General features: G+C 49.0%; 1 protein-coding gene across 2 annotated transcripts; it reads right to left on the reverse strand.

Annotated features, from left to right (window-relative positions):
* Positions 1–196: 196 nt before the first annotated feature.
* On the reverse strand, positions 197–15,770 carry LOC310701066 (uncharacterized protein). 2 transcript variants are annotated; one of them, XM_083491201.1, is made up of 5 exons: positions 15,635–15,770; positions 12,575–14,380; positions 10,356–11,049; positions 8,008–8,113; positions 197–4,068 (listed from the first exon to the last, which is right to left on the reverse strand). In XM_083491201.1, the coding sequence occupies exons 2-5, from the start codon at positions 14,344–14,346 to the stop codon at positions 2,972–2,974; spliced, it is 3,669 nt and encodes a 1,222-aa protein (XP_083347327.1). In that variant the 5' UTR covers positions 14,347–14,380; positions 15,635–15,770; the 3' UTR covers positions 197–2,971. The 2 variants fall into 2 exon arrangements, with proteins under 2 accessions (XP_083347327.1, XP_083347328.1); XM_083491202.1 differs by lacking the exon at positions 12,575–14,380.
* Between the last annotated feature and the right edge of the window lie 96 nt (positions 15,771–15,866).

Genomic DNA, 15,866 nt, shown 5'->3' on the forward strand with positions numbered 1-15,866 from the left:
AATTATTATTAATATTCTTAGATGCCTGACACCCTGAGCAGGAGCAGTCCACGCACGGCCACATTTTGTCTCCATTATAATCACATCTCTGGGTGTGTTTTAATAAAAAGCCCTCTTGGGAGCTAAAGAGGGTATAATACTCTTCATGGATAAAATCAAACCTCTGGAGATCTGGAACCCAATTAGGAGGCTGGTATTAGTTTCATTGTTTATTTCGTGAGAAGATCACAGGCTGTCTCTCCGACATAGAAATCCCTCAAGGTCTTTCTCACCTTCCCATGCAGAGAGAGAGAGAGAAAACACTGGCAAACATTGTGACAGAAAACTTCTGATAAGATCCAAATGAAGCAATTTGTGAACACTTTCCAGAAAGTCATTTTCATGTGCCTCCTGCCGCACTCTTTTTTTAACAAGCACTCCATAAATTAAGCAATTTTGCTTCAGGCTGCAATCTGATACACATTCGCCTTGGAGTAAGCCCCATTGAACTGAGTAAGACTTACATCTCTGTAAACCTGCCCTGTAAATTGTAGATCTGTGCGCCATAACTGTTTGAAAGCACAACACCAACAATATATGGATGGCTATTTATCCATCTGCTTTCACCATGGACAAAGACATGAAATTTACTGCAGGGCGGCACTGTGAAGATCTACACCGTCCATTTAAAGCACATGGCTTTCCCAACAGAATCATGGGAAATGTAGTTCCCCACCACCACGGAGCTACAATTCCCTGCACCTTTAACAAGCTACAAGGGATGCGGGTGGCGCTGTGGGTTAAACCACAGGGCCTCGGACTTGCCGATCAGAAGGTCGGCGGTTCGAATCCCCATGACGGGGTGAGCTCCCGTTGCTCGGTCCCTGCTCCTGCCATCTAGCAGTTCGAAAGCACGTCAAAGTGCAAGTAGATAAATAGGTACCGCTCCGGTGGGAAGGTGAACAGCATTTCCGTGCGCTGCTCTGGTTTGCCAGAAGCGGCTTAGTCATGCTGGCCACATGACCTGGAAGCTGTCTGCGGATAAACGCCGACTCCTTTGGCCTATAGAGTGAGATGAGTGCGCAACCCCAGAGTCGGTCACGACTGGACCTAATTGTCAGAGGTCCCTTTACCTTTACCTTAACAAGCTACAGTTTGAGGGATTATTTGGGGGAAGTGATGTGCTCTAAATGTGCGTCGGTTGTGCTTTAAATGGGTGGCGTGGCTCTGCCCAGTATGTAACGCGGCCTTGCCCAACCAGGTGCCTCCCCCGATGTTTGAACTACGACTCCCACCGGCGCCAGCCGGCAGAATCAAAACATCTGGAAGTCCACCAAGAACAGGAAAGACTAATCCAGAGGGGATTTTTGGAAAGCTGCCCTAAATTGTCCTCAAAGGGAACACCCAAAGCTTGCTTCACACCAAGTCAGCTGGCCGATCTAGTGATATCTTTAAAGGGACAGTTCTTTTACTGCTTGAAAGGTGTACAATTTTGCAAGGTATGGTTAAAAATTATTTCCCAGCCTATTTTATTTATTACATAAATTGTAAACCGCTTTAATTATTGTAGTAGAAAAGCGGGATGCAGATAATAAACTAACTAAACTATTACTTTGATACAAAATACTATTTTATTCTTTAAAAAAAAAATGCTCCAAGGCTTATTGTTCCACCCGAGACACTTCTTTAAGGGGTGACGGACTCAACCCGGGGCTGCCTGCGTACATTTCATACACGAGTTAAACTTTAATAAAAAATACTACACGGCACCCTCACTACCCAAAAGACTAGGGCTGCAATCCTAGAACTACTTAAGGGGAGTAATGGTCAGTGGCTGTGGTGGGGCGGGAGGAAAGGAGCCCAACAGCAGGTGGCGCCAGAGCCAATGAAAGAATCATAGAGTTGGAATAGGTGGAGCCAACTAATTCTGCTTTTGTCCCCACCCTCCTGCTGAGTTCTACAAGGGCGGAAATGGACTGAGGGCAGCGTGGGACACTCCTCTGAGCGATCTGTAAGACGGCAGGCGGCAGGCAACAGAGGCTGGTCCACTAGGCGAAATGGGGGTGGGGTCAATGCTCCACCAAACTCAGCCGGTCCTCAGCGACACCCACCTGCACACACAGTGTTCTCCTTGCAGAGCAGGGAGAATAGGGGGAAACTAGAACTAGACTGGCTCTCCCAGCCTTCTGCCCTGCCAGACCCAATAAGCAGCTGCCCTAATGAATCAGCCGCCCACTGCTTCGTACACCCACAGAGGTGAGCCCCACATGCCAGGCTCAAACCCCCAGTTACCAAAACTTTGCAGCAGAGACATAATCCGACGTCAAGTTACTAAAACACACAGAAACTATATAGGACTAGTCGCATGTTGCATGTTGTCCATGACCAGTTAACACAGAGAAAACTGTCACCATATTCCTCGTGCCCCATCCATTCCGAATATAGAGAAATCATTGATGGGGGTGGAGGATGGAATTGCAACAAGTTCTTCATAGCCCAAAGAGGTATATTCCCTCTGCGTATCCACAGATGTCCACCAACCAACATTTATTGGCACAGCAGCAACCTAACCATATACAGAGGTGGATGTCTGTCAACCGAAAAGCTCTGGTGTTAATTATCGCTGCAGTTCCCATACTGGGCATCAGGGTACGCTAGTGAGCAGGGGCAAGCGATTCACTGCAGAGGTTTTCCCTCTTTCCGGCTGGCCTCCACGAGACGGCAACAAATGCTGCCCATCCGGAGACTAAGTGCGATTGCTCAAATCCAATATAGCGGCACAGTCAAATTCCCTCAGAGGAGTGTGCCTGTTGTGACTCTGCTTGAGTACACTGGCCTGGGATTTTTCTCTTTCCAAGAAAGAGGCATGTCCAGTCCCAAAAAGTCAGGAGCGGATCCTGAACGGGCGGGGATTCTTACACCTAAACAAACTACGCTAAGACTGCAGTCTGCTCTTGTATCTTAGTCCGGGAGGCCGGAGGGGACACGCGCCTCAGCTCTCGGACGGCTGAGAGACGTAGGACGAGGGTTTCTCCCCCTTGTGCTTCCTCACGATGTGCTTGATCACGTGCGCCCGCTGGCTGAAGCTCTTGCGGCAGACCAGGCAGGTGTACGGCTTCTCTCCCGTGTGCATCCGCTGGTGCACTTGAAGGCCCGACGAGTGCCGGAAGCTCTTCCCGCAGTCGGAGCACTGGTACGGCTTCTCCTCGGTGTGGATGACTTCGTGGGTGAGCAGGCTGGTCTTCTGGTTGAAGCTCTTCCCGCAGTAGGAACACTTGTAGGGCTTCTCCCCCGTGTGGATCCTCTGGTGCCGGTTGACGCTCGACTGCGTGGCGAAGACCTTACCGCAAATGGGGCAGGGGCTCATCCGCTTCCCCTTGTACAGCTTCGCTGGGGTCTTGATGAAGCAAAGGTCGCCGCCCGGAACGATCACAGACTCGATCGTTCCCACGGACACGTCCTTCCCCAGATCAATCTCAGGTTCGTTCTGGTGCTCGGGGACGTTCTCCTCCTTCTCGGGGCCCGGCGCGTCCGAGGGCTGCGGCGGGATCTCCTTCCCTTGCTCGTTCAGCAGCCGCCAGCTCATCACGCTGCCCGTCTGCCGGAAGTTCTTCTTGCACGACAAGCACTTGTAGACCTTCTCCCCCGTGGGATCCACCTGGTACGGGGCAATGCCCCATTTCGGCTTGAAGCTCTCCCCGCACTCCGAGCACTGGTAGGACTTCTCTTCGGTGTGGACGGCCTCGTGAGCCATCAGGTTGGTCCTGCGGTTGAAGCCCTTCCCGCAATCGAGACACCTGTAGGGCTTCTCTCCCGAGTGGATTATCAGGTGTCGGTTGAGGCTCGATTTGCGAGTGAACGCTCTCTCGCAAACGGGGCACACGTGTCTGCCCATGCCCTCCTGCAAGCTCTGGGGCCCCGTGATCTTCCAGACTTGGATTTCGTTTGCCATGTGTCCCTCTGCTCCGCCCGGATCGCCAAAGCTCCCTTCTTCCATCTCACATTCTTCCTCTTCCATATCGGACTCCGATTCTTCGGCGGACACATGCCGCGCTTCCTTTCCGCTTTCATCCAACAATATTTCACGTCCTGGAGCAGAAGAGAACAGCGTTTTATTGCGGCAGTCCACCTCAGAACGGAACACCGTGCAAGCCGGTACAGACTTCTACAAGGGTGCAGAAACTGCAATAGAATTTAGTACATGGAAATGAATTGCGTATAGAGCGGGATTCAACGTGGAATTAAATTGCTTGCACAGCACTATGTCCCCCCGTCTCCTACCCTGCAAACCCCCTACACCTGTTCTAGGCAAAGGGCCTTCTCGGTAGTGGTGCCCACTCTCCCATCAGATGTCAGAGAAATAAACAACTGACTTTTAGAAAACGTCTGAAGGCAGCCCTGTTTAGGGAAGTTTTTAGTGTCTGATGTTTTATTGCTTAAAAAAAAATATTATTATCATTAATTCTGTTGGGAGCTGCCCAGAGTGGCTGGGGAAACTTGGCCAAATGGGCGGGGTAGAAATAATAAATTATTGTTATTATAGGGGTTCGCCCAGCCCTCCAGAGCAGATTTGGGGGGGGGGCAGAAGGAGGGAAAGTCCCATTGCTTCCACTCGTGCAACATCCCAAGCCCGATGTGTAAGGCCTTCCAAGTTAACGAAGCTTTGCTTATTGAACACCACTAAAACAACAAGATGGCCTGTAGTGAAGGAGGGGGCCTAGGGCCCTCGTATTTACGAGACTGCCTCTCCTGGTCTGCCCCGCAGAGGACCTTAAGGTCCATGAATAACCATAGTTTAGAGGTCCCGGGCCCTAAGGAAGTCAGACTATCCTCCACCAGGTCCAGGGCCTTTTCATGATGGCTCCAACCTGGTGGAATGCTCTGTCCCATGAGACCAGGGCCCTGCAGGATTTAACTTCTTTCCACAGGGCCTGTAAGACAGAGCTATTCCGCCTGGCTTTCAATCTGAACTTAGCCTGATCTTTTATTCCCCTTCCTTCCCTCCCCTTTTTATGAAGATTACCCGCTCTGGGATCCCACAGCTAATTCTCCCCTGGTCTCCTCGCTGGCCCAAATAGGCCTAACTTAGCCAGCTAGCCCTGGTGATCATCTAATGTTTATTGGATGGATTTCCCCCCCCCTAAATTGATTTTTGAATTCTGAATTTATTGTTATACACGTTTTATATTGTATTTTATGATGTTTTTTGTTGCATCAATTAAATGGTTTGAATTTGTTGTCGGCCACGCTGAGCCCGGTTTTCTGAACTGGGAAGGGGCGGGGTATAAATAAATAAAAAAAATATGATTTATTTATTATTCCAGATCATTTAAGACTTCAAACACTAACATTTCCATTGTGTGTTATGTCCTTCCAACAGCTGTGAGCAAAAATAATGCAGCGAGGACTGCCCATGCTCAGGGGATTTCTGCAGGGATACCATGAACCCAGGTCACAATGGTTACGTTCTCCTGCCATAGTCAGAGATGGCAAATGCCTTTGGATACCAACTTTGCTGTTCCTTGAGGCTCAGGTGGTCTCAGTGGCCCAGAGCGCCTTCCATCAGCTTCGGTTGATGGCCCAGCTACGCCCCTATCTGGACAAGAATAGCCTAACTACCATTGTCTATGTGCTGGTAACCTCAAGGTTAGATTACTGCAATGCGTTCTACGTAGGGCTGCCTCTGAAGACATTTCGGAAACTTCAGGTAGTGCAGAATTCAGCGGCCAGGTTGCTCACCGGAGCAAGGCGGTTTGAGCCTATTATACCGATCCTGATCCGATTGCACTGGCTACCAATTAGTTTCTGGGCCCAATTATTATTTTTTCTTTTTTCTTTTGATAACATTTTATTAATTTTCCAAAAGTAACAACAAAAACAAAAATAAAAATAGCAACTATAATGCAGAAAGAGAAAGAAAACATCATAAACAAATTTTTAAACCATACTTTTTGCTTGACTCCCCTCCACTCCCCCTCTTGGTTCCATTGCTTAGTACTCGTTCACACACATCCTTTAAACCTTAGATTCCTAATAACCCAATTTTAAACCTAAAACAATTTTAAACTTGTTACAAGTGACTTTTAGAAGTTAGACTAATGTAAAAATCTATACACAATGCTTAAAAGATATGCATTAAACATTTGCCCCTTTTTATAAAACCCAAAGTCCTCTTTCTTTTCTTGGGTTTCAAGTTAACTGATTTGTCCTGCATAGTTCAAGAGTTTATTTTGCCAGTCTTCTTCATCTTCTCTGGCAGAGGAGTCTTCCTTTTGTGGGAGCTGGCGGGTCTTGGCCTGGCGTCCACTCTTAAGTACAGGAACAAAGTATTTCGTTCAATAAGTCCATCAAGACCTGTACATCTCAATAGTGTAACTTCAATTTTTTTTAACAACAATAATTTTCCACATTCCTTTCCAATCTTTATATGTCTTTTCCCAGGCCTTTTTAATTTTACATTGCCACCAACTTTTATCCTTTTTACCCTCCCTTCCTGTTTCCTCCCTAACACAGTCAAAGCCTCCCAGATCATTTCAGACAGGGGTCCCATTTCCGGGCCCAGTTAAAAGTGCAGGCTTTGGCTTATAAAGCCTTAAATGGCTCAGGACCGCAATGCCTCTTTCCATATGAACCTTCCCAGACCCTGAGATCATCCTCTGAGGACCTTCTTTCTGTGCCTCCCCCATGAGGGGTCTGGAGGATGGCAAGGCGAGAACAGGGCCTTCTCTGCAGTGGCTCCCTGTCTGTGGAATGCTCTCCCCAGGGAAGTTCGCCTGGCTCCTTCATTATACACCTTTAGGCGCTGTCAAAAATGTTCCTTTTTAACCAGGCCTTTGGTTGACCTGGTGACATCCTATACTCTTTTAAAATGTGCCTCTTTTTTGGGGGGGGTATCATTGGGTTGTTGTTTTTATTTTGAATATATATATTGTGGTTTTTATTCAATAAAACAACAACAACAACAGATGTAAACCACAGAGGAGGAGTGCTGTTGCCTTTGGGTGCTGCTTGTGGGCTCCCCTGGTTGCCAATGGGAGATCAGGATCCTGAACAGGGTGGGGCTGTCAAAGGACCTGTTGATGGCATTTTACCATTGTACTGTTGAGAGTGTATTAACTTATGGTCTGTGTGTGTGGTTTGGGAGCTGCACAGCCAGGGAAAAAACAATGCTATCCAGGGTTGTAAAGACTGCGGAGAGAATAATTGGGTGCACTCTTCCCACCTTGGATCAAATCTACGCTTCCAGGTGCCATAAGAAAGCTGCAGAGATAGTGCAGGATAGTAGGCACCCCGGAAATGATCTCTTTCAGCTTCTGCCTTCTGGTACAGGGGTTAGAAAGACTAGGACTAGCTGCCTGAGAAACAGCTTCTACCCAAATGCGATGTTGGTTTTAAATGCATTGTAAGGAGTCTGTACGGGACGCGGGTGGCGCTGTGGGTTAAACCACAGAGCCTAAGGCTTGCCGATCAGAAGGTTGGTGGTTCGAATCCCCGCGATGGGGTGAGCTCCCGTTGCTCGGTCCCTGCTCCTGCCAACCTAGCAGTTCGAAAGCACCTCAAAGTGCAAGTAGATAAACAGGTACCGCTCCGGTGGGAAGGTAAACGGCGTTTCCGTGCACTGCTCTGGTTCGCCAGAAGCGGCTTAGTCATGCTGGCCACATGACCCGGAAGCTGTACACCGGCTCCCTCGGCCAATAAAGCGAGATGAGCGCCGCAACCCCAGAGTCTGTCACGACTGGACCTAATGGTCAGGGGTCCCTATACCTTTACCTTTAAGGAGTCTGTAGGGGAGTATCTTGTATTTAAAAATGGGGTATCAAAGTTTTTAGGGGGCTAACCAGGCTGGGATAGCAGGCTTGTTGGGTTTTGAATGTCTTATGCAGATTTTTCAATTTCGTTGTTCTGTATGGGACAATGACAATAAAGATTATCGCATCGTATCGTATCTGACCTGACGCAGCAGCCAGGCTCTTTTCAACCAAAGCTGCCTTCGGAAAGCACAGAATTTAAGAGGCAAGAAAGCCTTACCTGGCGAGCTGGGGCTGTCGTCGACCTCTTCCTTCACCTCGGTCTCCATCAAAGCCTGGTCTCCATCCGACAGGCCCACAACCACTTCGTCGTACGTGTCCAGATCCTAAAACAGCCAAAAGTGACCCCCGTTATTAAGACACAACAGCAGGCTGTCCAATTCAGACTCCGGCCTATGCCCCCCTCCATGATGTGTTCTTGAACTCTGATCATGTCTGGATTAGAGAGGGGTATGTGAGTTTGCGCAGAAACCAGCCCACCGTCCTATATAAAAATAAATTTTGAATCCATTGTTCCTCTCACTTCTGCTTCTGGAGCGTGGCCCTCAGAAGGGAATGCGCCCCTCAAGAAGGAAAAGACAGCCCACCCCCTAGGTTCGCGTAGAAGTACAGCTGTCAACTTTTCCCTTTTCTTGCAAGGAATCCTATTCGGAATAAGGGAATTTCCCTTAAAAAAAGGGAAACGTTGACAGCTATGGGTAGTAGTCTTGACCAACCGTTTCAGTCAAGAATGAGATGTGGTTTTGTGGATCCTGCCTCAGAACTGGGAGCCTGAACGAATCAAAAGAGAGACTGGCCATGCTCACTTTTTGTCTAAACTAAAAAAGGTCCAAATGCTGCGGCTCTCTTCAGATACAGTGGTGCCTCGCAAGACGAAAATAATCCGTTCCGCGAGTCTCTTCGTCTAGCGGTTTTTTCGTCTTGCGAAGCAACCCTATTAGCGGCTTAGCGCTATTAGCGGTTTAGCGGCTATTAAAGGCTTAGCGGCTAAAAGGCTATTAGCGGCTTAGAAAAAGGGGGGGGAGCGAAAAAAATTGCAAGACTCGCAAGATGTTTTCGTCTTGCGAAGCAAGCCCATAGGGAAATTCGTCTTGCGAAGCGCATCGAAAAACGGAAAACCCTTTCGTCTAGCGGGTTTTTCGTCTTGCGAGGCATTCGTCTTGCGGGGCACCACTCTATTGTTGTTCCCTCGACCCTGCCTGCCAACATCTAGCAGGCCAGGATTATGACAAGAGAAAAAACTTCTCTCTATCCACTTTCCTCTCACAACACACCATTGTTTTTTTCCCTCCCAGTAAGAATGAATGGGTGTTTTGTGAGCAATGGAGAGCAGCTCTACACAAAGACTTCCCTAAAAGTATCATGGGAAGTGTAGTTCCCCCGCCGCCCACACAGCTACAATTCCCAGCACCCTCAACAACCAACAATCCCCAGGATTATTTGGGGAGAAGCCGGGTGCTTTTAAATGTGAGCTGGATGCGTTTCGATTTTATTGTGTGGATCTCACCAGAAAGGGAGAGAGACTGAGCAACTGATGACTGGGTTCTCAAACCTTCATCCTAAGGTCTCAGGGCAGGTCACAACAATTTAAAACCCAGTACAGCGTAACTGTTGAGAGAGTCTTGAAAGACACTGGTCTTGAAAGCCCTACACTGGCTCCCAGTACGTTTCCGAGCCCAATTCAAAGTGTTGGTGCTCATCTTTAAAGCCCTAAACGGCCTCGGCCCAGTATACCTGAAGGAGCGTCTCCACCCCCATCGTTCTGCCCGGACGCTGAGGTCCAGCGCCGAGGGCCTTCGGGCAGTTCCCTCGCTGCGACAAGCCAAGTTACAGGGAACCAGGAAGGCCTTCTCGGTAGTGGCACCCGCCCTGTGGAATGCCCTCCCACCAGATGTCAAAGAGAACAACAGCTACCAGACTTTTAGAAGACATCTGAAGGCAGCCCTGTTTAAAGGTAAAGGGACCCCTGACCATTAGGTCAAGTCATGACCAACTCTGGGGTTGCGGCGCTCATCTCGCTTTATTGGCCGAGGGAACCGGCGTACAGCTTCCGGGTCATGTGCAGCGCACGGAAACGCCGTTTACCTTCCCGCCAGAGCGGTACCTATTTATCTACTTGCACTCTGACGTGCTTTCGAACTGCTAGGTTGGCAGGAACAGGGACCGAGCAATGGGAGCTCACCCCGTTGCGGGGATTCGCAATGCCAACCTTCTGATCGGCAAGTCCTAGGCTCTGTGGTTTAACTCACAGCGCCACCCGCATCCCTAGCCCTGTTTAGGGAAGCTTTTAATGTTTAATAGATTATTGTATCTTAATATTCTGTTGGAAGCCGCCCAGAGTGGCTGGGGAAACCCAACCAGATGGGTGGGGTATAAATAATATGTTGTTGTTGTTATTGAGACCCGGATTCGAATCCCCACTCACTGGGTGAGCTTGTGTCCTTGCCCATGTGGGTCCAGGCTCCCTGCTCCTTGCACCCACACCACCACCATCCTGTCATATTCTCCCGAGGAAGTTTCCCGATCCCCCCAAAAACCCCTCACCTGCCCTTCCCACCTGCTCCCTACCTCTTGAGGCCTCAGCAGGAAGGCTTCTGCCAGGTCCACCGCCTGGTCGCAGGTCTCGGGGCGACCATCCCTCACCCAGCTCTGGATCTCCGGCGGCAAGACGGCCAGGAACTGCTCCAAGACCACCAGCTCCAAGATCTGCTCCTTGGTGTGCCTCTTCGGCTTCAGCCAGCCGTAGCACAGCTCCTGGAGCCGGTCGCAGGCCGTGCGAGGCCCCTCGGCCTCCCAGTAGCGGAAACCCCGGAAACGCTGGCGCTTGGCCTCCGTGTCGATGTTGCCTCCGCTCGGGACATCGCCCTTCCCGTTTGGGTCTCCTGGTTTCAGGGTCCTGGAGATCTTCCAGTCTCCGTCTCGGAAGGCCGGGACGTGCTTCGCCCTCCCCTTCCCGGCAGGCTCCCGGCGGACGTCCGGGATAACCGGAGGGGTCACGTCCCCCGACGGCCGAGCAGCGTCCCACGTGGAATGCGAGGGCTCGTCTCCCGGAGGGCAGCCCTGCCACTGAGCATCCCAGGAGTGGAGAGGCCTTTCCTCTGGCTCCACCTTGATCTCCTGGGGCTCCAGGTGAGGTGGGCTGGGGTGAGGAACGGCCTCTTCAAACACCCCTGTCTTGAAATCTTCCGAGCCTGCGGCAAGCGCCTCTTTCATTGTCGTCCCTGGGTAGCTTAGCGGCCTCGCGTACCAAGCTTGATGAGGCCTGGGTGAGAAAGGGCGAGACGGGATTCAAGGCTAAGTGTGACGTAATAAAACATAAATAAAATTTATAGGGGGGGTTATTGTTTTGATTTTGATTACAGCGGCACCTTGGTACTCAAATGCCTTGGGACCCAAACACAGCAAACCTGGAAGTAAGTGTTCCGGTTTGCAAACTTTTTTCGGAAGCTGAACGTGCTCCGTTTTGAGTGTTATGCTTCTGAACTGAGTGTTACGCTTCCGTTTTGAGTGTTATGCTAACGTCTGTCTGTTTTTGCTGTGCTGTCATACTTCGGGTTGAAGCATTTTCGGGTTGCGCTCCGTGGCGACCCGGAAGTAACGGAGCATGTTACTTCCGGGTTTCGCCGCTCGCGCAGATGCTCAAAATGATGTCACGCGCAGGGGTCGCGTTCACTTCAGGATGCGAACGGGGCTCCAGAACGGATCCCGTTCGCATCCAGAGGTACCACTGTATATTTTTCAGTTTTTATTTTTGTGATTGTGTGGAACCCAGTTCAGCTACTGATTGAATGACTATGGAACTAGAGTACATTGTTTATTGCTTTCATTTTTATGGAGCAATGGTCTCATTAGATAGTAAAATTAATGTTAAATTGCTGTTTTAGGGGTTGTTTTAAAAAGATTAATCCATTTTGCATTACTTTCTACGGGAAAGCGCACCTTGGTTTTGGAACCAACTTCTGGAACAGATTGAGAATCAAAGTACCACTGTATATATTTTGTGGTTTTATACTTTGATTTTCTTCTGTGAACCACTCTGAGACCTCTGGGTATAGGGTGATATAGAAGTTCAATTAATAATAATAATAATAATTTTTAAAAATTATTCTTTTATTATTTTTAAGGCTTAGACAGGGCACAGTAAGCTGCATTATCCAGAGCCAGACCATTACCCCACCTAGCTCTTTGCCGCCTGCTCTGGCTGGCAGCAGCTCAGACAGGTGCTTCTTCATTACATTCATTATTCAATAAATTATCTTTCCACGGATATATAATTTTATGTTATTACTCCAAAAAAAGTGGTGTCATGAGCCATCATTGCCAAAACAAGATGACACCTGATTGGCTCTCTAAACACTCCCTTTTCTGGTTATTTGGCTATAACCTTTGATAGAATACAGATAACTGAACAAACTTTGTTGCATTACATTCTTCATTAAATTATATTTCCATTGGTATATAATTTTATGCAGTGCTTTTTTTCCTGAAAAAACGTTTAGGGGTACTCTCATTTTGGCTGAAGAAAATTATAGTTCAAATTGGGAAAAATAAATACAGTAAATGGAGAAAAGTACAAAGATTCACAAAATATTTAGGAGTATGCATACCCCTGTGTCCCCCCCAGAAAAAAGCACTGATTTTATGGTATTACTCCCCCCAAAAAGTGGTGTTATGAGCCACCAAACCTTTGAAATACACTTTGCCCAAAAGGTTTCCACAATTTTGGCCACTAGTGTAAAAACAGTACTGTAGATGATAAAAACGGAAATGTCATTTTTTTTCCTTACCTGCAAAGATGATGATAGTCCCCTTCAATAATCACAAAAGGTGACTGCTGTTCAAGTGTCCCGTAGCCCTCTTCCAGAATCCCTCTAGCTGACTCCCGTCCTGCCATGCCTTCCCTTTTTACACCACTGACACCTGGTTCAGACTCAGCGGATCTTTTCCGTTGTTTTAAAATTTGTCTAAAGTGAGACATAGCGCTATCATTGAACGTGTTGGTGGCATGACTGACAGCAGCGGCATCAGGGTGATATTTTTCAACAAAGCTTTGCAGTTCAGCCCATTTCGCACACATTTCTTCGATCAGAGCAGTAGGAACGCTTTCTCTTCTCTTCTCGTCCTCCTCCTCCTCAGACACTTCCTCAGTGGCCGCCTGTTGCTGCTCCATCAGAATGTTCTGGAGTTCTTCTGTGGTGAGCTCCGTCTTGTGGTCCTCCACTAACTCCTCGACGTCCTCTCTGCTCACTTCCAAGCCCAGGGACTTCCCCAGAGACACAATATCCTCAACAACAGGAGCATCTTCTCCAACATCCTCAAATACACCTTCAGGAACGGCTGCCGGCCACAATTCCTTCCATGCCGACTTCAATGTTCTCTGAGACACATCGCCCCACGCTTTGTCTATGAGATGTAAACAATGTAGGATATTGAAACGGTTCTTCCAGAACTCTCTGAGGGTTAGCTCGGGGTCCGAGGTCACCTCAGAGCACATTTGGAACACTGCTTTGGTGTAAAGCTTCTTAAAATTGGACATGACCTGCTGGTCCATGGGCTGGATGAGGGGAGTCGTGTTGGGGGGCAAAAACTTGACACTGATAAAACCGAACTCTTCCATCAACTCGTCCGCCAATCCTGGAGGGTGGGCTGGAGCGTTATCCATAACAAGCAGGCACTTCAGTGGAAGATTTTGGTCCTGGAGGTATTTTTTCACGCTTGGCCCAAACACTTCGTGAACCCACTCAACGAAAAATCGCCTGGTCAGCCAAGCTCTGCTATTTGCCCTCCACATCACAGGCAATTCGCTTTTGATGACATTGTTTTTCTTAAATACCCTGGGGTTCTCCGAAAGGTAGACCAGCAATGGCTTCAGCTTGAAATCTCCACTTGCGTTCGCACATAATAAAAGGGTCAGCCTGTCTTTCATGGGCTTGTGTCCTGGCAATGCTTTCTCCTCCTCTGTTATGTAGGTCCTCTTGGGCATTTTCTTCCAAAAGAGGCCTGTCTCGTCACAGTTGAACACTTGTTGGGGTAGGAAACCCTCGGCCTCTACGTAATCTTGAAATTCCAAAACAAATTGGTCGGCGTCTTCTCTGTTGGCAATGGCAACTTCACCATGTCTCGCCGCAATGTGTATCCCACTTCTCCTCTTAAAATTATCAAACCACCCTCTGCTTGCCTTGAAAATCTCACCCTCACTTGCTCCAGGGATGTTTCTGACGAGGTCGGCGTGCAAACGTAAAGCTTTTTCACAGATCATGCTCTCAGAAATGCTGTCACCGGCCAGCTGTTTTTCGGTTATCCATATGAAAAGCAATTTTTCCACTTCCTCAATGGTCTGCGTTCTTTGTTTTGTAAGTGTTTTAACGCCTCTTGCAACGTTGGCTCCTTTAATGGCTTTTTTATTTTTTAAGATGGTACAAATTGTCGATTTGGCTATACCAAACTGCCTTGCCAGGTCACGTACACGGGCACCACTTTCATGTTTGGAAATAATTTCCTTCTTCACCTCTATGGTTGTTCTGTTAATGGTTCTCTTGGCTTTGCAGCTGTTATCCATTTCTCACAGCAAAGGGGTGATTGGCAGAGGGATCCTGAGATGAGATGAGCAGAGATTTGATTGCACACAGTCACAAAAACAAAGCGGTTGCAAGAGAGTCACCAAATAAGCCCAAATATCACCTCCGTGCTCAGGACTCAACAGCCGGCAGCTAGGCCTCAGGATCTTGCACTCAGCAGTAGCCGCGCGGCATGTTCGACTTCTGAGGCGTGTTCGAAAACCGAAGCGTTTACTTCCGGGTTTACGGCGTTTGTAAACGGAGACGTTCGGAAACCGAGGTACCACTGTATACCGCTCAATTGTGAAAAAAACAAACAAACAAACCCTCACACCTTCGTCCTAAGGTCCCAGGGCGGATCACAACAATTTAAAACCCAGTGCGGTGTAACGGTTAAGAGTGTTGGGACTAGGACCTGGGAGACCTGGGTTCGAATCCCCGCTCAGCCATGTGACCTTGGGCCAGTCCTCATCTCTTAGCCTAACCCACCTCACAGGGTTGTTGAGAGGATGGCATGGGCAAGAGAACCAGGCAAACCAACTTGAGACCCTTTGAAAATAAAGGTGGCCCTCCATGTAACAATAATAATTTAAAAACCCAACATTAAAAACAAAATGAGCTGGTGGAAGTTCCACAAACGTGCCTAAGGCCAAAATAGACCCTTTAGTCTTCAAATGGCTCCACACAAAACTCACTGCTGTCGTGCGGCAGTGCGAGTCTTACAGACCCTCCAAGCGTCCATATTTTCCAGGGACAGCCCTGGATTTGCAGAAGCTGCCCCCCATTTCTGATTTGATCCCACTTTTCATTGGGATGCCTCTATTTTCAATGTTGGAGAGTAACGGAGTTTTGCGACCTCCCCCCCCCAGGAGATCAGTAACTATATACAACCTTTAGAAGACATTTGAAGGCAGCCCAGCACAGGGAAGTTTTAAAAATGTTTTTTTTTTATGTATGTTGGAAGCCGCCCAGTGTGGCTGGGGAAACCCATAAATCATAAAATGACGATGATGATGGAGGGATATTTCCATTGGAGAAATGTTGGGAGGGTACGAACATTGGGGGTTTGTTCCTGCGCCAAATTAACCCTGCATTAACCGCATCGTTTCAAGTTGTGCTCCCGGCCATCTCCGACCGCCCTTTCCGCCTCTGAGCCGAGCTGGGGAGGCGAGGGCGCACCATTGCACCGCCCCGACCCGGGGACCCCATTTCCAGCCTCGCCCCCCTTCCCAGCCCCGCCAGACCCCTCCTCCGCCGCCCCCCCCCGGCCCTCCTTCCGGAGACCCTCACCTGGGATACCACCGGCGATCGGGCTTGGGAAAGCGCTGCTTCTCCGGCGGAGGCAGCCCCCTGCGTTGGGAAATTCAAAATCCAGCTTCTCGAGGAAGAGGTGGAGCCTCGCCGGCCGTGCGAGCAGAAAGGAAATGGCTCTCCAGCCGCCGCCGCCGCCACCCCGCCCACCCTCGCCGCCTGGAAGCGCACCCAAAGAACCCTGGGAACTGTAGTTTGCAGAGGGTGCCGG

This window comes from Podarcis liolepis, assembly GCF_965112155.1.
Source record: "Podarcis liolepis genome assembly, chromosome: 2".
Taxonomy (NCBI): domain Eukaryota; kingdom Metazoa; phylum Chordata; class Lepidosauria; order Squamata; family Lacertidae; genus Podarcis; species Podarcis liolepis.